Source organism: Maylandia zebra, linkage group LG17, assembly GCF_041146795.1.
Source record: "Maylandia zebra isolate NMK-2024a linkage group LG17, Mzebra_GT3a, whole genome shotgun sequence".
Taxonomy (NCBI): Eukaryota; Metazoa; Chordata; class Actinopteri; order Cichliformes; family Cichlidae; genus Maylandia; species Maylandia zebra.
This window is the reverse complement of record NC_135183.1, coordinates 18,328,340-18,350,839: the sequence shown is the minus strand read 5'-3', so window position 1 is coordinate 18,350,839 and position 22,500 is coordinate 18,328,340. Positions and strand designations below refer to the sequence as shown.

At 40.5% G+C, this 22,500-nt stretch overlaps 1 protein-coding gene across 1 annotated transcript in view; it reads left to right on the top strand.

Moving 5' to 3' along the window:
- The window catches only part of LOC101472981 (protein tyrosine phosphatase receptor type R), a 40,007-nt gene that overhangs the window by 16,831 nt on the left and 676 nt on the right, over window positions 1-22,500 (top strand). The window contains exons 3-16 of the mRNA XM_004564849.4: window positions 5,541-5,654; window positions 5,729-5,878; window positions 6,718-6,825; window positions 8,454-8,576; window positions 9,345-9,466; window positions 9,682-9,822; window positions 14,473-14,662; window positions 14,988-15,072; window positions 16,108-16,187; window positions 17,615-17,752; window positions 17,933-18,043; window positions 18,127-18,284; window positions 18,367-18,480; window positions 19,355-22,500. The exon at window positions 19,355-22,500 is cut by the window's right edge and continues 676 nt beyond it. Of these exons, the coding sequence (XP_004564906.3) occupies window positions 5,541-5,654; window positions 5,729-5,878; window positions 6,718-6,825; window positions 8,454-8,576; window positions 9,345-9,466; window positions 9,682-9,822; window positions 14,473-14,662; window positions 14,988-15,072; window positions 16,108-16,187; window positions 17,615-17,752; window positions 17,933-18,043; window positions 18,127-18,284; window positions 18,367-18,480; window positions 19,355-19,448 (1,728 nt within the window). The 3' untranslated portion in view covers window positions 19,449-22,500. The remainder of the gene's footprint in view (window positions 1-5,540; window positions 5,655-5,728; window positions 5,879-6,717; window positions 6,826-8,453; window positions 8,577-9,344; window positions 9,467-9,681; window positions 9,823-14,472; window positions 14,663-14,987; window positions 15,073-16,107; window positions 16,188-17,614; window positions 17,753-17,932; window positions 18,044-18,126; window positions 18,285-18,366; window positions 18,481-19,354) is intronic.

Here is a 22,500-nt window from a genome sequence, read left to right as displayed (position 1 = left end):
TTGCGCGTCCACTTTAGTGACAAGATTGTACCCAGGCATGCATGAGCAGGAAAAGTTATGTATAAGTTATAAGTTATGGCTGAACTGTCCCAGGCATCTTCTGTTGCCCAACTACAAATGGGTCGACCTCCAGGGCAACGGAAAGCCACGTGACCGTGACCGCTCATTATATCACAGCGCAGTGGTAGATACAAAGCCCTGTACTGCCCTATATTGCACCTTAATTTGTTTTTATATAATTCTGTGGAATGAGTCTTGATTTTAATATTTTTAATAGGCAAAAAGTACTTAAATAAGTTAATAAGTCAATGTTAAAATTTTGTATTTTTTTTCTTTTCTTTGCTGATCCGAAAATTGATCCGATCTGTGACTTAAAACCGTGATCTGATCCGAAACCGTGAGATTTTTTGATCCGTTGCACCACTAGTAAAGACCCTACCATAATGCAGAGGAAAGCCCCCAAAATCAACCCCCCATAAACAAGCACTTGGCAACAGTGAGAAGCAAAAACTCCCTGTGATGAACCTCCGGAAAGGCTCAGATAAACGTAGACACTGTGACCAAGACTACACCTTGTTACTGGAACCAGAAGTACCACATTTGGAGGAGTAGTTGGCTCATACTAGGTTGGCTATACTGTGTCGATGGTCTGTTACTACGATTTGCTGCCCAGCAGCCATATTATTGATCAGATAATCGCAAATAAAAGGGCTCCAACAGTACAAATGCAATCCACAGGTCTAGTACAGGGATTCCAGTTAGCTGAGCTGAAGCCTAGCATACAGCTAGCAGCTACATCCACTCAGGTATGTATCAGCTCACTCCCGGTAGCTACTTGGCAGGGCCTGGCGCCTGTTGCTCGGTCAGGCCTCTTCCGGGGCGTAGGGGGCCCTCGGGCCTCCGGCCTCTGGGCCTGCAGCTCGGTTCACTCTGGCACAGCTGGCTGCCGGCAGAGCCGACGGGCACGCCAGTGCAGTCCCCTCTAGCTTCTGCTCCGTGGCTGCTGGGTGACCCCTCGTCTGGGGCTCTCCTCAGCTCTTCCCAGGAGGGTGGCACAGATGCCCCTCCGGTGGTCCTCCTTGGGCTCTCGCACTCTGGGGCCTCTGGATGTCTGGGGCCTGAATCTCCTCCATGCCTGCTTCATGCCCTGGGGGACGGGGCTATGGCTCCCTACACCCTCTAGCAGACCTTTACATGGGGAAACCTTTTGAATACAAGCGCGCTGATCCACACAGGTTTGCGCACGGGTGTTCACTGTCCATAGACATAAACTACACCTTTCTTGGCTGCTACCTCAAAGCACATTGTGCGCTGTCTGTCCTGCGTGCTGCACCACAGCATTCAATATTTAGTATTTACTGCTGTTTACACTTAGCTAGATTAATGCGATGATGTTGTGTTTATTATGTTGCTCTCTTTTTTTTTTTTGCTAGTTTTCTCGTCTTTTTCTCTCAACAAGTGATCCAGGAGATTTTGTTTCTTTTTTTTTTTCTCTTGCTTTCTCTTTTTAAGTGCCCTTTCTCACTGTCCCTCTTCCCCTCTGTTTTTCTTTTCCTTCATCTTTCTTTCTCCCTTTCCTATCCCCCAGTCATGTCTGTCCCATCTGTAAATAAAATAAAATAAATAATAACAACAAAGGTCAATCAAATGGACCAATACGGTAAGAAAACAAATGCTACAGCTAAGCTACCAGTATTACAGCCAGTCATGAATGCACAAGTTGCTGATTATTTTCAGCGTGGCTTCATAAATGATGAAATCCTTGTGTAGCTGAATCACATAGCAGCAAACGTACTCTCGAAAGCGCCAATTTGTTGTGAACCGGTTTTGAGTGGACATTCCATGTAGGTTACTGATTGGCAGAGCTAACTCGAACTTTTGAGTTTATTGTTCTCAAAATTTCGAGTTAATAAAACAAAATTGTGAGTTAATCAATCGAAATTTCAAGAAGGATAACTCAAAATTTCAGTGTGTGTGTGTGTGTGTGTGTGTGTGTGTGTATTTATATGATTTTTTTTTTTTTTTTTTTTAAGTGGCGGAAACAGGCTTCCATATATTTCACTGCTCAAGCCTCTGGTGGACATTGGGGGAACTGCAGTTTTTCGATAATTTCGTAATTCTACGTGCATTGAGGTTGCCACTTAATGATAAACCATTTGTTTAATGAAATGGTAACCTACTTATTTATAGGGCAGCAACCAATCATTCTCTTTATTGATTCACATCATGATTATTTTATATAATTAATAATAATTGATTCTTTATGTATCACATCAGATCCACTAATAAGATGTACAGTATATGATTCTGCAAAGTGTGTAATTTTACTTTACTCCAACTCTTAAATATTTTTATGTTTTTATTATTTATCTGCACTACTTTAGCCTCCCCCTCTTTCCGATTTTTCTCATTGAACCAAATTGGATTCCCTTCCCACCTGACCGGAGGATATTAGCTGTTATTAACGTGTGTGTGTGTGTGTGTGTGGTGGGGGTGGGGGGACAGAAATAGCACCTGATCTCGACAGGAAGCACAGCGGGATAATGGCATTACTGGGACAACGGCCAATCAGGTAGCAGGTTGAGCTCTCTCTTCCTCTAAGCCAATGAGAGATCAGGGAATGACAAGATCAGAAATTGGAGCAAAAAGTCCCTGAGCCCTGACTGCTAGGCGCATCGCCTGCCTCTGTGTATGTGTCTGTTCATTCAGTGAAAAGCTTCCTGTGGCAGTCGGCGAGGATCAACAATGTTTGCATGTTTTCTCGGTAAGGTTGTGTAGGTGTTGTTGGTGGTTTGCTTGTTTGTTTGTTTTTTCCTCTTTCACTGACATCCATTTAAGACTGCAGCTGCTTCTGAGGATGAACTTCGGTGAGCTTCTTTCTGTATTTGACAGTTTCTCTGTTTAACTTTCACTCAGCTGATGAGTCATTCTTCACATTGAAACAGTTTGTTAATAATCTGAAGGTATTTAGTTCACTGGGTGACCATTCCAGGCATTTTAAAGCACTGAGGAAAATGAAGTGGTTCTTATTGAGAACTTTTTAATTTGTTAATATCAAAACTTACAATTTTGAAGATTCATCTTTATCTTCTTTTTCTTTTTCTGGTTATTTGAGCCAGTAAGAGTTTTGAGATTTTCAGCCTGTGAAGCTAAGTCTCAGCAAACTGTTCAGAGAAACATTTTATTTTGATTACTGAAGAAGTTTAAACATCTTAAATCTGAGACTTTTCATTTTGTGTAGCTGTTCACGTCAGAAAGCTGAGTACTTTGGTTTGTCAGCAGGTGAAGCTGATTTCTGAGGCATAAACATGATGGTTTCTTTGACATTTTTTAAACAAAGAGGTTTGTTTTGTATCGTTGATTCTCTGTTTTGTGGTGACTCGAGCTTCGTAGGTTTCTCATTTTCTTTATCATCTATGACTAAACATCTGGTTTGGTTTGTCAGTTGGTGAAAGTTAAATGAGTTTCTCAACAAACTGCTTTAATTTGAGCATTTTTTTTTTTGGTATTTTTCAGTTTGCTCACCTTTATAGAGCAGACATCGGTTGGTTAGTGGCGTCCAGTTCTGCAGTAGTGGGTTACGCGTTTGTGTTTTTGTGTCTCTCGAGATGTTTGTTTAACAGAACGAGCTGCAACCAGACGCAGTTGGATAATAACATCAGCTGTGTGCCTCTGCTTTTTGTTCCTCATATTGAATTAAGTGGCAGCAGAACAGGTTGTTTTAGCCATTAGTAAACAACCTCCCACATGCGCGCGCACACACAAGCATGCACACGGGCGCACACACACAAGCACACACGCACGCACACACACGTGCACACATACACACACACGCACGCACGCACGCACGCACGCACACACACGTGCACACATACACACAAGCACACACACACGCATGCACATACAAGCAAGCACATGCACACACATACACAAGCACGCACAGTGTGATGTTAGGGCAGCGGCAGCACTTATGAGTGTGTTCAGCTTGTCGCTCTCCGTAGTGTCTCAGCACAGGTGTGAGATGACAAGGACAGCAGTATTTCTTTTGCCCGCATAGTCAAATTGATCCACAGCACACAAAGCCCCCGCTGGCCCCACCGTCCCTACTGAAGTAGCTCAGGTCTATAAACTGCTGTTAACTGAGCCAACTGCATCTATCTGTAATGTTTGCAAATGATTACAACTGGAGATGATCATTGAGGGATCTGGGAGGATTTGGATTTGATAAGTGGATTTAAAGTCAATACATCTGAACCTTCACTTCCCTTAAATATAAAGTTTACTTTGAAATGAGAGACTTAAACCAAACAGCTCTTTGTCTGTGTACTCGTCAGTCTTCATCCAAAGAAGCACTTCCTGTTGGCTCTCTCTGCACACAGATTGCAGTAAACTTCAGTGACTCATTAGCGTCTGTCATATCACTTTTTCTGGAAGCTGAGCGGCTTTTGGGAAAACCAGAAGAGCCAAACCGGAGGAGGAGGGTGAGAGCACAGAGAGATAAAATAACAGGATGGGCGATGGAGGGATGATTTGATCTGTTTGGTGATGAAGCCACAGAACAAAAGTCTCTCCTCCTAAGGAGAGGCAGGAGATCCAGCATGGTGATTATTTAGGTTTTCTTTTCCAGTTTTATTTGTCGGAGTCGGGACTGATCTTCAGTTCAGAGCTGTCATTCATTTTTTTGCTTTTTTTTTGCTTTTTATTATTATTTTTGTTATTTTGGCCAGACCAAGGATAAAAAGAGAGTACAGTAAAGCACGACTGGCTGAATACTCTGTTTCTCCCCTTTAAACACACATTCACGATGCAATAATTTCAAATCTGAAAACATCACGAAAACGGTGCGCTGTATAATCAGGTGATGTCTGCAGGTGTTTTTCAGCTGAATTCCAAGTTTTAGTTTCCAGCTCAGCTCGTGTCGGTGACCGCCTTCAGCTAATAATGTCCTGTTCTCGCATTCATAGTCCCGTCCATCATACTGCATCAAAGTTCAGATCAGCATAACTTTCCCATCTGCTTCACGGTGTCCTCCCATCAGTGCAAAACTGTCATGACATGTTTTTGGTCTCTTTGTATTAGACGGCTGCACCAGTGTTCTCAGAACCTGGGGTTACAGTATGTAATCGACAGGCTTCAGGCCTTGGACTGGTCGTGGACTCGCTGTAAAGCTCCAGTGTTGGCATTTTTGTTTTTTGCATGACTTTTTTGATATTTGCTGTTTGATATTTTTGGCTAGATTTAATATCCTAGCACGGCTGCATCAGTAGAGTTTTTTTTGGCTGCTATGACTTTTGGGGTTATCGGGCAAATGCGTCCATAAAATATAGTTTTACAGTTTCTAGAATTTTACTCACCAAAACTAGATTCTTCAGATGGTTTGTTGGTACAATAATTATGCATCTAAGCGCAGGGCAGCTATGTTTGTTGTTGTTGTTGTGTTTTTTGTTTTTTGGGGGGGTTTTATTTGGTTTTTTTTGGGTGAGATGATTGCATTAAACGACACAAATGGGTCCGGTCTCTCTCTTCTCTCTCTCTCTCAGTACCTGGCTGTGGATGTGAGAAGGCTGAACGTCAGTCTTCTTCGGTGGTTTCGGGAGGGTGTAGCGGCAGCGCTGGGCGTTCCTGTGGGGCACGTCCACATCAACCAGCTGAATGTAAGATGCCAGTCGATCACCCGCTGCTCACCCGCTGTTCACTTGACTGCCTGACTGACAGACATCTCTTACAGGAGAAGAAGAATGGCATCGAGCTGTTTGTGTCCTCCGATAGGCTGGGGATCTCCGAGCCCCGCCCCGCCGAGGAGGTCATCCAATCACTGAACGTCAGGGTGCTTCATCGCCACCTGGGACACTTTGGCATCACCGAGGTCTCCACTGAGGTGTGTGTGTGTGTGTGTTTCTTGTTAAGCATCCCCATTAGTTGCCATGGAGACAGGCAGGGAGGATGGATTGAGATTATTAGAGGGCAGAGCGCCGCTCTTGAAAGTTTAATAGAACTATTAAAGCGCCATCGATCAGCCAGATGAGGAGCGGAGCAGCTTTATACGTTAAGTTAATATTATCACTCACAGTCGCAGCTGTGACTAACGCAGTTCTTCTTCTGTGGCGATATTACAGCAACAAATCAGAAACTTCCCACAGGTGTCAGTGAGAAGCAGATGCCCACAATCAGGCTGCGTTAAAGGAGTAATCCACCAAAAATCTGTTTTTGAATATTGAATGCTCTCAGACTTCTGACTGCAGTGACAACATTCAGTCAGAGGTTATTAATCTCTGACTGAATGGCAGCTCCTATAATATCTTCTTTATGGTGATCTTTAAAGTACTGTGCAAAAAATTTGGAGCCACTGTTTTGGAAAACGTGCTACCAAAAATAAACAAAACAAAACCAGAGTCTGTAAATCTAATAAACTTTAAAGTAAAGGTCAAGTATAAATGCAGCTTAAGGCTGTAAAATCACTGTGAAGAACAAAAACTGTGTTCACATATTCTGGACGAATAGCTTCAATAATTTTGTGGAAATTTTTTGAAATCAGATATTCTCAGGAAGTACGAGCTGACAGATGCAGGCCTGTTGGGAAATATTAGATCATGATGGACTGAACGTCTTCAGATCTGCCTCCCACCTTCACAGCCTAACACAGACCGTGAGGAGGTCATAAAGCAAATCCTGAACAGATGATCACAAACTGGATTTTAAATTTCGTTTCCTCTGTAGAAAAACGTCCTTCAGGGCGAGCAGAGGGACCACGTGTGGAGCAGAGAAGGCTTTTATGCTGTCGTCCTCTTCTTCACTGTATTCGTCATCGTCATCACCTGCTTGATGGTAAATGTGTGTTTTTTGTTTTTGTTTTTTGTTTGTTTGTTTGTTTGTTTGTTTGTTTGTTTGTTTGTTTTTTGTAAATATGCAAGACTGGACACTCACTCACTAATGTGTATAAAGTTAGCATAAAAACCTGTCCTATATCCCACAGTGAAAGAAGATAGAAGATTTGCTAATCTAATTAGTCGATGTTGGGTTCAAATCTGGGTTCACAATCCTCAGCTGCCACATCAGTAAATCCAATCAACCAGTTAACAAGAACTCCTTCAAGCACTTTGACTTACATGTAATTAGGTCAGAGAGTTACTGAAGAACATATGAAGCCTTCAAAGTAAATAAATGAATTCTCCAAGAAGAAAGAAAACAAATTCATGAATAATTCATTCTTAGAAATAATAAAAATCTGAAAAAATTACAAACAAAAGAGACAAACAAAACTTAATAAAAACATTAAATAAGATTACAAAGTCACTCCCCAAAATACAAAAAGAAAATAAAAAGTTATAAAAAACAAATGTAAATAAATAAATCTTTTTAGAATGACAAAAAAATATTAATGAACCCCAAATAGAAAGAAGAAACAAATAAAATCACATAATCATATGCATATGAACAACAAATAATTTTTAAAGCAAACACAAAATAGTCACTAATATTTAAAAGTTGCACGTCACATCTTGTCCACATGAAGGAGCACCTGCACACACAAACCTCTGCATGCCTCGGCCTTATATTCCCTTTTTTCTCCTCTTCCTTTTCTACAATGTTCCAATATTCACAGGTTTAGCAGATTTATGTCAGATCCAACAAACAGACCAAAAACGGAATGAAAACCTGTTAAAATATTATATTTAAAAACAAAAAAGAAAGAAGTAAATTGTTTTTCCTCTGGACAAATTTTGTTGCTCTTCAAGCAGAAACTCACCAGTGAACCCTCAAAAGAAACAAAGCAATAAATACATTAAAATAAGAATAACATAAAAGGATGATAAAATAGAATAAAACTGTAATATATTAAAAATCTAAGAATACAAATGTCACTTTCCAGTATTTGAAAAAGAAATAGAGTGGGGGAAATAAAACAGCATTTGAATACAATAAATAGAAAATAAAAAATAATGGGAAGGAAATACACAAGTCAACCCAAATATATATTTAAAAAAATAATATTAATATAATAAAGAATATAAAAAAAATATATAGATGTAAGAAACTATATAAAATAAATTAAACACAGTAAACAGAGAATATATAAGAAAATCAGTCAACCAGCACAAAGCAAGAAGTTATTAAATACAGCTGATAGAAGACATAGAAAAAAGTCAGTGGAAAACTTGATAAAATAATTATGGCCCACAGGAAGGTAAAACAAAAAAAATTACTCCTAAAAACAAAATAGAAGAGACTAAAAATGCAATGTTAAAAAAAAACAATAAATGACATCATCATTTATCCTTAAGTGTATTTTTTTTTCTAGAAGGTTCCTGTTGTTTTTTTTGTTTTTTTCCAGCATGCAAATCCTGGATGTTCACATCTGGGATCAGAACATTTTCAGGTTCCTGATCTGAACGAGCTCCATCCTTCACGCTCTGCAGCAACGACCTCGATCTTTCTTTCTTTTTTCCCTCCAGGTTTTGTACCGAATGAAAGAGAAGGTGCAGGTTTCTGACAGACAGCTGAAAGCTCCACCCCCTGACCTCCATCTAACCCCGACAGTACCTCCAGACCCCACCCAGAGGTCAAAGGGCACCAAGGTCACCACCACACTCCCACTGCTTGTCTAATGCTGGGCATACACTGTGCGATTTTTTTGGTCCATTTTGAGTGGATTTTTCAGTCGTGCGACCGTTTTGGGGATCGGCCCGAGTTTCGCCTTTATCGTGTGTCGTGCATCGTGTAGTATACATGGGGTGATGAGAAGTGATTAACACCTCACGACCAACTCCCGATCAACAATTGCAGGGTCGCAAGAAAATCAAACCTGGTTGAAATCCTGTCGGCACTCGTGAGGATGTCAATGCAGCCTCTCACAATGCGCACTCGCAAACAGAAATGGAAGCAGGAAGACAGAGCAGCACGGCAGTGCAGCGTGTGATCTGGACACAAGCGATGAAAGCACAACTTGTAGATCTTTGGCAAGCTCATCCGAGCCTTTTCGGTCTGGCCTCACAAATTTATCACGACTGCACCAACCGTGAAAAGAGTTGGATGGACATTACTGCTGAGTTGCAGCTGCCTGATCAATGTTTTTCTTTAGCAAAGTGTGTGTGTGTGTGTGTGTGTGTGTGTGTGAGAGACAGAGGGAGACCAAGAGACAGATTTTGTGTTATAAGCTTCATGTTATGGACGCATAGTGTGAGCACTCCGGTCGCATCAGAGCATTGTGCTGTATAGTGTGAGACCACGCATCGTGACTGACGAACCCGAGCTGAATAACATGACTGAAAAAATTGCAGTGTATGCCCAGCTTATAACAGCCAGGTTAGCTCAGGAATGCAACTTAACGAGTGTGTGTGTTTCAGGTGATCGTTTCAGGAAGCATGGTCCAAGCTGAGCTCCTGCCTGCTGTAGCCACACCCATTCCCCAGCGACAGCCAATCACAGCCTGCCATCACCTCGGTCCACCTGTCGTCCCCCTGCCAAGGTTATTTTATTTAGCCACAGACTTTTTCCCATGATGCTTTGGTAGTTTCTGTTTGAGTTTTAATAAAGTGATAATCTGATTAAAAGTCGGGACTTCTCAGCTGCATAACATCTGCAGATGTTCATAATGGGAATGATCTTATGAAGCTCCACAGCTTGCTGCTTTGATAGTTTTTAATCAGTCTAGGCTTAATTTGCTCTATTTTTTCCTCATAGCCCCGCCCCCACACCTGTACCAATTATTGGTAGCAACAACCACACACCCCCACCCAGCGTGACCCCAGTTACATCCAATAACGAGCTGAAGCCCTGCCCCTCCCCCTTCAGGATGAAACCAGCTGCAGGACTTCAAGAAAGGTAAGAATTTCTTCTGGATTGTCATGTTGAAAAAACACCGGTACCAAACATGAACATCACACTTTAAGACCTGAACTCTTCTGTTGTGCTGAATGTGGTTTGGACTGAAAAAAGAGAGCCTGTCCCTGAAAAAGACATCACCTTAAATAAAACCAGACTAGTAACTGTAGGACCCGGTCACACTGACGTGTGCCCAGTAGAGGTTCAGTACAGTTTCAGCTGTGTGGTAGCACACATATCTACAGTCTTATGTAAAAGCATCTGGAATCTGGATGAATTAAAATGGGAATTTTTTAATTATAAAATATTGTAAGATCAAAAAGCTACTGAATTTCAAATGGCAATGAAGCCTGTATGTTATTTATTTATTTATTTTTAATATTCAGATGGAAATGTATCTAATGAGCACTCAGTGTTTGTGAGAGGAAGAACGCGCTCCGTGTGTGTGTGTGTGTGTGTGTGTGTGTGTGTGTGGGTGTGTGGAGTAGCGTAACCTCTAACCTGTGATTGTTGGAGCAGGCAGGTGTTGAGCTGTGTACGTGCTCACAATGAGCCTTTGAACAGATGTGCTTACACAAGGTGGAAAGTGTGGTGGAAACATTAAATCCATGATTAGTTAATTTTTTTCAGTCTCATTTCATGGAGTCTTAACATTTACTCTCGCTGTTACTAAAGACTTGGAAGCACGAGAAATGTGTTTGGCAAGTTCGACACAAACAGTGCAAAAAGAAGAAAAACCTCTTTGAAGCTGGGTACCGTCTATTTCCTGATTATAAAATGCAAACACTTTTGTAAGCTGTTGCTTTTGATGGTGTTAGCTGCTCTATAGCTGTGATGTTAAATTTGGGATTGAACTGGATTAAGATCGGTTGACTTTAAAGGCCATAGTGTTTGATTCGCATCATGTCCAGCCTCCTCAAACCACTCAGTGAGCCCTTGTAGCCTTTGGAGAGAAGCGTTATCATTCTGGAAGAGACCGCTCCCATCAGGATAGAAATGTTGTCGTAGGATAAAAGTGATTTGCAGCAACCCTTCCTTCTAAGGGTACAAGTGGCTTTGCAGGGCACCGCAGAGCGGAGCCAGGAGATCCCCCTCACTATAGGGGTGAAGGGTTCAGCTTTCCCTTTTAATATATTGTCTGCCTGTTTATCAGTACCGAAGGCTTGCATTTAGACAGTCACGTAAGTTTCCTCTGTAATCAGTCTGCAGAGTGTGTGTTCATATCTATCAGAGAGGACTCAGCAGGTCCTTAGGCTGGTGTTTATATGAATAGAGGGGTCCCGTCGGACACACTTCCACACTTGTCTCAGGCTTGGAGCTGTGAGGTGTGTATTGTTAGTTCAGGTTTCCACAGTCATAAACTGATTCTTATGAACGCATTTTTATTCTTGGTCTCGAGTTGAAAGTTTAAAACGACCCCTCTTTGTCCCCTCAGTCCATCCTGTGTGTGCGCTGAGACCTCGCTCCAGGAGCTGTCTGCGTCTGATGGAGTTGATAAAGGGCTAGTTCCTGATTATACAGGGCGTCTTTAACCCAAACTCTGATGTTTTCTTTCCTTAGACCTAATAAAGTCATTTTCAGCTTGCAGTGGAGATTCTTCTGGCTGACAAAGCTGTGATTAATGACACCTCCAGCTTCATAATGCAGACTTCTCTCCCGAGTGGAGTGCAATATATTTGGCAAGGCAGAAGTAGGCTCTGGAGTTTTACTGGTTTCTTCTCCACTAAATCAGATTCTTTGGCCTGTCTGATGGGAAGTATCTGAAACTCTGAGCCTTGTAAACAAACTAATTGCTGTGGAGGTGAAGTTGGTGGATCCCGAATTACAGAATTTATCAACTCTGAGTGGGATCAAAGAGTCCTGCTGATTACCTCCTCAGCAGGAGCGTGGCATCCCTGCTAGCGGATAACCAACAGCTCGAAGCGTTCTCCAACAACTAAATCACTTTCTGTGTGGACAGGCGTTTAACATGAATCGCCTCGAGTGGAAAGAATTTGCCACCTTACCTTTGAATTATCAGATTACTAATAAATTTAAATTTATGACAGCTGGGATAGGCTCCAGCGCCCCCCGCGACCCTGAAAAGGATAAGCGGAAGCGAATGGATGGATGGATGGATAATAAATTTAAAGCGGTAGGATTGTGAATCCGTAGTCCTGGTGAAGTTTTGGTCTTCTTGTGTTCCCAACCTGTGCCATATAACGTGTACACTTACTTAAACTGACTCACTCTTTTCAACAATTTGTCCCTTTGTTAGATATCATAAATATCTTAATACAAACCTTAAAAGAGTAAAAGCTTGGCAAACATTGGCAGGTGTGCCTAAAGTTTATCTCACATCTTTGTAGGTTTTTATCATCATATCGTTTCAGTAATATGATGATGTTTTTGGCTTAAAAAGTCACCCTTCGGCACATTAGTTACATAAGACGCATTTAGTTGTGAGATGCTTGGATTTGGTTGAGTAAATTAGTTTGACCTCATTTTTCTAAGTCAGACGTGTTGAGAGAATGCCGACTTACATTTTCATACAGTTGCTGTCGCCTTCAAACTTGGCTGAGGCTCATTTCCCCCCTTAAGTAGTTTCATAACTGAAAAGAAAACATCTTTGTGTGCCTCGGCTTGACGTTGAGCACTTAGGGCTTTATCTGCTGCTCCTAAGTCTTCCGCTAAATCACACTCAGACCTCGGAGGCCATTTTGTTCTGGTTACATCAGAGCGAGGTAATTAAACGTACAGTGTTCCTTAAGGTAAGAAAAGGAAGGAAGATTTCGGGCTCTGAGTGAGAACAGGATGTTTTTCTCGGTGTCTGTGTCTCACTTGTGCGTCTGTGTGTGCGTTGTCCACTCTGGATGGCAGCCAATCGCCAATCAGACAAACTGGAAGTAGCAGCATCCTGGAGAGGAAACTGGCTGACACGTAGTCAGACGAAGAGAGTCCACCCACATGAACCCCATCAAAGCACACCTTGTCTTCTGTACCTCTCGGCCTTTTGTTCCGACGAGTTCAGCTCAGCAGTTCTGCTCTTTCAACATGAAGTTTGTGTTGGTTATTAATCTGCTGTCAATAAAGAATTTCCTTTGTTTATTTAGGGATTATCACGAGATTCTTGAATAATGTAAAATGCATTGGTTATTTAGCCAGATATGTCTGCACTGGACGGGATGGCAGCACCCCATGTTTTAGACAGAAGAATGCATGCAGCATGTAATTAATATCAAGGAGGCAACAACCAGAGATGTGCAAGTAAAACCAAAGTACACAAAGTATGAAAAGTTCCAGTTTGAATTGAAAATATTCATAAAATTATCATGAATTATTGAAAAATCATGTTTTAATGAGTCTTATAAAACCAGACTTTCATGTCAATAGGTGGATGTTTGTCTGTTCATCTGGATGCTGCATATTCATCCAGGAAGAAATATTTCATCACTCATCAAAGTAACTTTTTCAGTCAGCTGACTGCAGGTTTCCCTACATTATAAACCATAAAGCCGCATAACAACTGAAACCAGCTCCAGTGCCTAACCATGAGCCACAAGTGCCATTTCATAAGCAATTACCATGCAAACTGTGAGGGAGATGGCTGCACCCCAGCTTTTTTGGCTGCTGTGACCATTAGGTCCCCTCATTGGTTCAGAGATGTCCCCTTTTCATAAAAATGGGCGTCCTTGTCAGCCCAGTCAACCCAGTGCTCCTTCCAGTCCACCATGTGCACATCCTCATCTTGTAATAATTGACTTCTGAATCCTGTTGTGCCATCTGCTTAAGCAGAAGTTGTTTGGTTTCCCCAATGTATAATTCAGAGCTCTCTTGGCACTTGACTTGAATGTTAGCGAATAAGATAACATTTGTTGGCTAGCTGTTGATTAGCAAGACTGCAGGAATCTGTCATTGCATTACTTTGTAATTGGCAAATGGTCAGTCACCAGACAGATCAGATTCCCTGAATGTAAAATAATTGACTATATTTTTGTTATAATTTGAAGGTAACAATTCATCAAACAGACTGTCTGTGACCGGGTTTGAGCCCCAGAAGGGAATGAATCCTTCTTTGAACCATATACCCTGCTGAGGTTGGCGGTGGTTTCCCCTACATACGTAAAACCAGATTGTGTGGAGTCATGATGACGGTGAACAGCAGTTAATTATTTTAAAACAGAATTTTTGGTTTGAAGATGTACAGGAGGAATGAGACTGAGCTTTTAAAGTGAGTGATTTGTCAGATGGAGCAAACCATTTTGAACACGACAACTTCTTTGATGTTGGGTTCGGTGGTTTGTTATCAGCTGGAAGAGCGTTGTCTCCTTATGAAAGCAAGAGTTTGTCAGACCAAACAGAGTTTTTAGTAAGAGCCGAGGTTAAATCACTGCTGTTGTAAAATAAAGTAAACAAAAATTATTTTCAACCAGTTTTGGTTTTTCTTTGTGTTAAATTGTCTGAAGCATTAAGGGGGATTTTTGTTTATCAAATTGCAAACTCTGAGTCAGGAAAAACCTTAAAATTGACCAAGCCAAACTGAAACTCAACCAGCAAACCAGAGAAGTGCAATAAAAATGTAGGAAGGAAGGGAACTCGTTCGCGTGATCAGCCCTTCCATTTTTTAACAAAAGCTGTCTTTGCCTCTTCCCTCCCATCCTTCCTCTGCAGACGTGGCTCTAATGTCTCCCTGGTTTTGGACATGTCTGCTCTCGGCACTGTGGAGCCCCTTAACGTCGCCGTGGTAACCCCCAGGGAGGCAGTGGCCAGGGAGTACCTGCTGTCGGCTGGCCGGCCGCTCACCCGACAGCAGCTGCGCGACATCATTAACAACACCCACAGGCTGCACGCAGAGTTCGCTGTGAGCCCGAATTTCATGCTTTGGTTGGGTTTTTGATGGGACACACTGAAATGTTGAAGGGCTGATTTACATGCAGTGATGCAGTCTTTCATAATGCCCTCAAGTTCATAGCTGGAACAGCTTTATAATGGATTTTAGAGCTCTATGTGAGAAAATCAGCAGCAGTTTCTTGCAATGAGAAGAGAAAGGCATTGCATTTTCTTCATTTACAAAGATCATTAACTAACCAAGTCAAGTTGAAATAATACTCATGTAAAGTGCATTGTGTTTTAATCTGGATAAGAAATGTGCCATAAAATTGAAACTTGTCTTCCTAAAATCTCAGGAAATCCCAATGAACTTCATAGATCCCAAGGAGCTGGATATTCCGAATCATGGGACCAAGAACAGATATAAGACCATATTGCCCAGTGAGTATTCTCAGTGTTGCTATGGAGTTAGAAATACTTCCAAAACAATCCCAGTCTCTGATTTCCTGATGAACCAGGAAGTTGTTTTATTATGTAGGCGGGACTTAGTGTCAAAGGCCAACAACCGCAAGGACAGCTATTATCGCACCTCCCTCTTCCCCATGAGCAGACGGAACAATACATTTTCCTCTGAGCACAGTTTGTTCTCACACTGTCGGCCAGGAACTTATCCTGATTAAGACATTATGTAACACACACACACACACTTACTTTTTGGTTTGTGTAGCCGTGCTTTGGGAGGAGGGTGGGGTTATCAATACAGCACTGTTCCTTCCTTCCGACCAATCAAGAGAAAGGAATGCTCACCTAGAGCTGCTGTCAATCAGACTTTCCTCTGTTCCACATTCTGTGTTGTTCTTAAATGTGCTCCAAACGTTAAAACATAACCTGCAATAGGACTCTACCAACCCTAGATGTTATAGGTAGATATCCACTGTCATCATATATTGGCTTGTTTAGGACTACATTGAAGCCTCAGCTTTTACCTAAAAATAAGTTTTCAGCAGACATTTCAAACAAATAACAGAGTCAGGTGACCTTATAGTCTGAAGAAGGCGGTTCCACAGTTTGGGAGCTACAGTTTAAAAGCACGGTCACCTCTGGTTTTAATATGATAGCGAGGGACTGTTAGATGACCCTGGTTAGGTGATTGGAGAGGTCAGCTGCATTGATAAGGTGTTAGAAGTGACACATATGAAAAGTGAATTGCAATAATCAAGATTAGAGAAAATTAAAGTGTGTACTAAAAGTTTAAGATGATTGACTGACAGTAAAAGTTTGATTTACACAATATTTCTCAGATAAAGAAAACAAGACTGGGTAAACTTTGAGACATGAGTTTCAAAATTCAGGTGCTGATTAAAAGTGATACTTTTCCTCAGAATGTTTTTGAGCTTAATTTAAACTATTCTCGTTAGTTTTCTCCTTTGTACCTTTCCTTGTGTCCTCATCTCCTGTCCTTGGTATGTTTCCTAGACCCTCATTCCAGAGTGATCCTAAAGTCAAAGAGCTCCAACGACCTGCTGAGCACCTACATCAATGCTAACTACATACGGGTGGGTAACGGCACAAACTGTCCTGCAGTCCAAGCAATCGATTTATGAACTAATACTTAACATACTTGTTGTTTTCATTTATTTTCCTTTTTCTATTCTGAAAAAAAAATTCTATTCATTATTTTCCAGACAATTAGCTTATTGTGTTTTCTTTGCTGTTTGTGTTGTTTTGATCGACTCATCTGTATTTTCATGTTCTGTCTGTAGATCAGTTGCATAACAACAAATTGTACTCTGAGTATTATTTATTTATTTTTGCCTGGCTTACTTGTATTTCCTGTTTTTTGTTCTAGCTCTCAGCTGCTGTGTTTAATCTGGGAGACATTTTCGTACTTACTCAGGTTTTGAAAAACTTTTCAGTCCAGTTAATGATGACATTTGTTTTGTTAAATCTTCTCTAAACCTTAGAAAAAACAGCAAGAAGGCTGTCATTATCACTCATCTGGAATGTAAACAGCCTTTTCTTTTTCTTCTGGCTCCTCGTCGACCTACACAGTGAAAGTATTTGCCTGTAGAAGTCTGTAATGTCGCTCTCAGACTTCCACACAATAGACTGTCTTCCTGTCAGGAAACACCACTGAAACAGTTTAAAGCGGCGGACCTCATGAGACAACCGAGGCTGTTTAATTTCTTTGTCCTACTACACGCACGCACACGCACACGCACACGCACCAAAAATCTTATTCATCCAGAATAAGTAAGCACTTCAATTACATGAAAATAACAGCGATTATGAAATGAAACACAGCACTTTTTTTTTTTTTTTTTTTTTTTTAATTTGAAGCTTAGAAATGAAATATGTGTTTGAAGTTCAGTTTGGCACGGTCTTACTGTTTGTTTTTGTTATGTCACCTGGAGTCATTAATGCACCGTTTTTTGCTCTCTGCACACATTTAGCTCAAGCTAGTTTGGAACTAGCCACATCCTGATCCAGTTATCAGTTATGTCGGTTAAAAACCGACAGCATGAGGAGCACCCTGAAATAAAACAAGTTTTCATTCACAAATGCCTTAAAGGCCATGCCAGCGAGAGAACACTGAATCACTGTTCAATTAAACTAGCTCATATACAGGCATGAAAGATTTAACCTGCTGTTTAACAGTGAATACGAGCGAATGGATCAGCTGAATAACCAAGTTAATGATGTTTTTCAGGTTCTTTATTTTAGACTAATCTACAGTTCTAACATTTTCTTGCCGTTTTTCTTTGTGTAAAAATGGTTTAAATGCAGACAAATGGGTTTTTCTACGTTTTTATTTTATTTATGTATTCCAAAATGTAACAGGTTCTTTCTTTGCACGTCTTCATGAAGTTTTGGGAAATCCCGGTATATTTTGTCTACTGCTGCTGATAGACCCTGGTGGAGGAATACATTCATCATTCTGTGAATGATGCTGACCCTGCTGTGTGATTGGTTCATTCTGCAGGGTTACTTGGGGGACGATAAGGCGTACATCGCCACTCAGGGTCCTATGGTGAACACGGTGAATGACTTCTGGCAAATGGCCTGGCAAGAGGAGTCACCAGTTATTGTCATGATAACCAAACTGAAGGAGAAGAACGAGGTAAGAGTCTAAAAAGCAAAGACTGTGGAAGAAAGAGCGTCTTCTTAATGCCAGGGTAGATTTTAAGTGTTGTAGGCGCTGAGTGTATAGCAACAAAAATGGAGTGATCTGGAAAGTGCTCAGCAGGAGTGAAAGGTGAGCTGAAGTTAATGAATGCCGTCTTTGTGCTTGCCTCTGTAGAAGTGTGTTCTGTACTGGCCGGAGAAAAGAGGCATCTATGGGAAGATTGAAGTGTTGGTGAACAGCATCAGAGAGTGCGAACACTACACCACTCGCAGCCTCACGCTCAAGGTACACGTTGCACAGCAGGGAACGTGTTCTCATCAGAGCTGAGAATCAGGACTAATATGTCATGTATGTTTTCATGTATGCAGTGTGGGAACCAAACCCGCTCTGTGCAGCATTACTGGTACACATCGTGGCCTGACCACAAAACCCCGGTCTCAGCACTGCCGCTGCTGCAGCTCATGACTGACGTAGAGACGGACAGACGGGCCGCCACCAACGTGGGACCAGTTATAGTCCACTGCAGGTACTGACAGACTGACCGACAGCGTGACAGTTCTGTTACTACTATATAATTATGAAATGACACCCTGCTCGTTTGATCGCAGTGCTGGGATTGGGCGAACGGGATGCTTCATCGCCACGACGATGGGCTGCCGGCAGCTACAGCTGGAAGGAGTGGTGGATGTACTGGGCATCACCTGCCAGCTCCGAGCCGACAGGTAACACACGTGTACTCCTGCAGGTTTTTACTGATGACCTGCAGGTCCTCACTTCCATGATTAAAACAATCTAAAGGGTGTTAAAAAGCTGACATTTAAACCTCTAACTGGCTCTTGTAAGAAAGTACCATTAGTCGCTGAGAAACATGGTTTTTGCATAAACTCTGAAGCTGCCTCGCTTGTCTTTGTGGTCATTTTAAGTCTCTGTGGTCTCTTGGTTTCCCTTTGAAGGCATTGAGTGTGTCTGACATCCTTGCAGTTGTTTCAGACCTTTTGTTTTAGTTTGTGGTCATTTTTTTTTATCTCTTTCTGGTTGTTTTTGTTTACAATTGTGTATATTATGTGTATCTGGACATTTATTTTTTTATTTTTTCCCCCCCTCATTTGTGGAAATTTAAGGTGTCCTGCAGTTGTTTTGTGTTGCATTGATTGTTTAAACTGGTTTTGGCAGTTTTCTTTCTGTGTGGTCGCTTTTTTCCTTGCCATTGATGATTATGTTCAGTGTTTAGTTGTTGTTGTTTTTTGTCCTCTTTGTGGTTGCTAAAGCGCTCATTGAGGACCTTTTTTAAACATGTATCCAATACATATTAATTTAAATTAAATTATTAGTAATCATAACAAAGTTTGAATGATTGGACGAATATGACTTTGATTTGTTGAGTTCATCAGGAGTTGTTTTGGAGATTTGTAACATGTCGCCCAGCCTTGTTAAGTGACATAAGATACATAAATTGCAAATTTGACTTTGTCTGCACTTTAGAGTCAGATGGTGTGTTATGGTTTATTGCCAGCACTAAATTCATCCCTATTGCATGTTTTAAACAAATAGTTTTGCTTCTCATTCCTAACTCTGTCTCTCTCTTCCGTTATGTAGAGGAGGCATGATCCAGACAGGTGAACAGTATGAGTTTGTCCATCATGCCTTGAGCCTATATGAAGCCAGTCTATGTGCAGAAACTGGCCAGTGAGGTTTATCCACCTGACGAAGGTACAAGTTTAACCTGGAAGTGTGCTAAAACAGTCCTCTGCGGGTGTGAACTGTGGTTTGGGAAGTCTGGGAAATTCTGGAGGAGGCCTTGGAATTTGATGGACAGCATGGACAACCAAGCAGGACTGTTCTGGGAAGAATCTGCTCAAGGAAAAGGGAAAGGCAAATTATTAAGAATGGAATGCATCTTTTCATCTTTTCTTTTTCATCAAACTCTGTGGACCCGCCCATTTCACTTAACCAACCGATTGTTGGATCGAGTTTTAACTAACCAGACTCTCCCATAATGTCTCTTTTGTCATGGAGACTTAACAACTTCAATTTACTGAAACTGATGGTACATTGTTCAATAACACTGTTGTGTTTATGTCTTCTAGCATTTTCATTATTTTGTAATGTGGTGTTTTTATAAAAATGGCTACTGAAAAGTGACTGTTAGCTGCACCATTGGTTAAACTATTCTAGTACTGTTGAACCAACACTTACCTGTTTGTGACCTCAGCATGCTATTCATTACTCTCTGATTTAGTCACAGTGCACTTCCTACACTTAGGCTAAGACAAGGTTCAAATGCTCCTTTTTTTTTTTTTTAACCTGTTATTTATTGGTGGGTTTTCTTTTTTCATATTTTTTCACAATCTCATTGACTTATTAAACTATTGCACATCAAACTTCTCAGAGATGCCAAACACACAAACTAGATTGACATCAATAGGGCTAATGCTAGGTTCAGATACATTAACAACTGACATTGGTAGTTATGTAAGCTTGTAAGCTAATGGATAAACAGCTAACAAATAAATTATTTTATCAACGGTTGCCCATGGGGTAACAGCAACTTTTACATTCTTGTTTCTGTAAGTTTCCCAGCTTTTGCTGAGGTCCCAAATGGGGCTACCTTTAACAACATGCTAAAAGCTAACAAAGCAGATTGATGCTAATCTTCTGCTAAGCTATAGTTCTTGTAGTACAGCAAAGCAATTAGTGGCTAATTATAGCTCCAGTAGTTTTATTGCTTTAATGTTGATAAATATATACTAACCACTTAACTCATGCTATAACTAGTAGTGCATTATCCTAATACAGTATTTTTGTTAAACCAATTAAATCTAATATTCTTCTGCTAAGCGAAGCTTGTATAGTGGTGTTAACAGTTGTTTATGTAATATTCATCAAGTACAGCTCCAGAGAGGTTCTGGCAGCAATGCTAAGTCTGGGTAATATGGTAGCTGTAACTTACAATGCAAAAGAAATAATTTTTTTTTTCTTTATCACCTTTATGTTAACACTTAAAAAGACCAATGAATAATACATTAAATAAATAAATAAACAAATGAAAATACATAGGGAAATGGAAAATGGCTTGCAAGGTATCTCACAAGTAGTGTTTTTAATTGTTAAATTAAAAGTCAAAACTTTGATTAGGGCTGTGCGATATGACCAAAATCTCATATCCCGATATAAGACATCTATCGTCCCGATAACGATATAAATCACAAAAATTTAACATTTTCTATAAACTCTTCGAATCTCGGGCAGCTCGACTTGCGTGAAGTGTTTCCAGCTGGGTGTCGTGTAACTGGAGTAGAGTGTTTTAATGCTGAATGAAACTATACATTTTTAGACATAAGTTGTAACGGCCGCCGTTTTCTTTGTAAGTATTTATTACACGGCGTGCTGCGGGGAAAAGCCTGTTCTAATGTTTGAGTCTAAGGTTTATTTTTTAACACCTGACGGCTCTTTTTTTGCTTCTCATCCGTAAATACTCTGCATACTCTTTCACGCGATTCAGTTTATTTTGAAAAGTCTAAACAGGATCTTGAGCTTTATTATGAAAGGTTTATGTGGAAAATAAACAAGCGGACACGCAATGGTTTTGTTGCTAACGACAACGCATTAAACAGGCGCTTGTCCGTCCGTAGTGTGGTTATATTAAATATAAGAGAAAGAGAGAACTTTAAGAAATTAATATAGCCACTACAGTGACCATCAAAATGACGAAAAAATATTGCCTTAAACAGTTTATTTTGTGACACCACGAAACAAACGATAGTATAAAATGAAATGATAGATGTTTTTATATTGTCATCCAATATATATCGTTATATCGAACAGCCCTATATTTGATCTATAATTAAATCAGGTTGTGATTGCTGAAGAGCACAGGGAGTGTAAAGAAACAAAACAAAAAAAATCATATTTTAGCTTTTGCCTAGAAATCCCCCCCACTATCCCCCCAGCAGTTTGAACCCTGCCTAACTGAAGGGGATTTGATATAGCTACTTCAAGCTCTATATTTTTATTTAAGGTCTTTGGTAACTTCGCATGATTCATAGTTCAAATGAACAGACTGTAGCAAAGGACAACAGTGGTCTTCTCTAAAATGAGTGTTGCCATTTTAGTTTGGCTTTCTAAAACAGGGTCAAAAAATACAAGCCATTCCTGATGCCACAAATACGAAATTAGTGCTGCTCGGTCTCAGAGTTTACACTCCATCTAGTTAACCTTGTCTAGCAGTGACATGTTCCCTGTTGTGTGATATATTGCTTTATACCAAAAATGTGAAATATGGTGCAGTCATCACATCGATGTGCTGTTGTAAATTATGTTATTTAGTGAGTATGTTATTTTGGTGTATCAAAGTAATAATAACTTTATTTTTATACAGTTTTTACATGTTTTTGATGTCTTTAGCAGTCCTCTGTCAACTGTAGCCATTTGGGCTACATATCTCATTATCATTAAATGTTTGACATGAATTAAAAATTGGCTTTTGGTCTGTTGGAGACAGAAAATCCAAGCTTGACACAACCTCAAACCTTAGTTTTGTTTAAGCCTCTCTCTGTGTTGGAGCAGTAATTTCTAAATTTCCTTAAACTAAATTACAGCTAAAGAAAAAGTATCGACTCTTATATTTGTCAGTAAATTATTTTTTTAAAGAACCAAGAGACTACTTTTTTTTTTTTTGAACAAAATGTGAAACAAAAATAACAATATTGAGACATCTATTTCAGTTTTCTGTTAGAGATCAG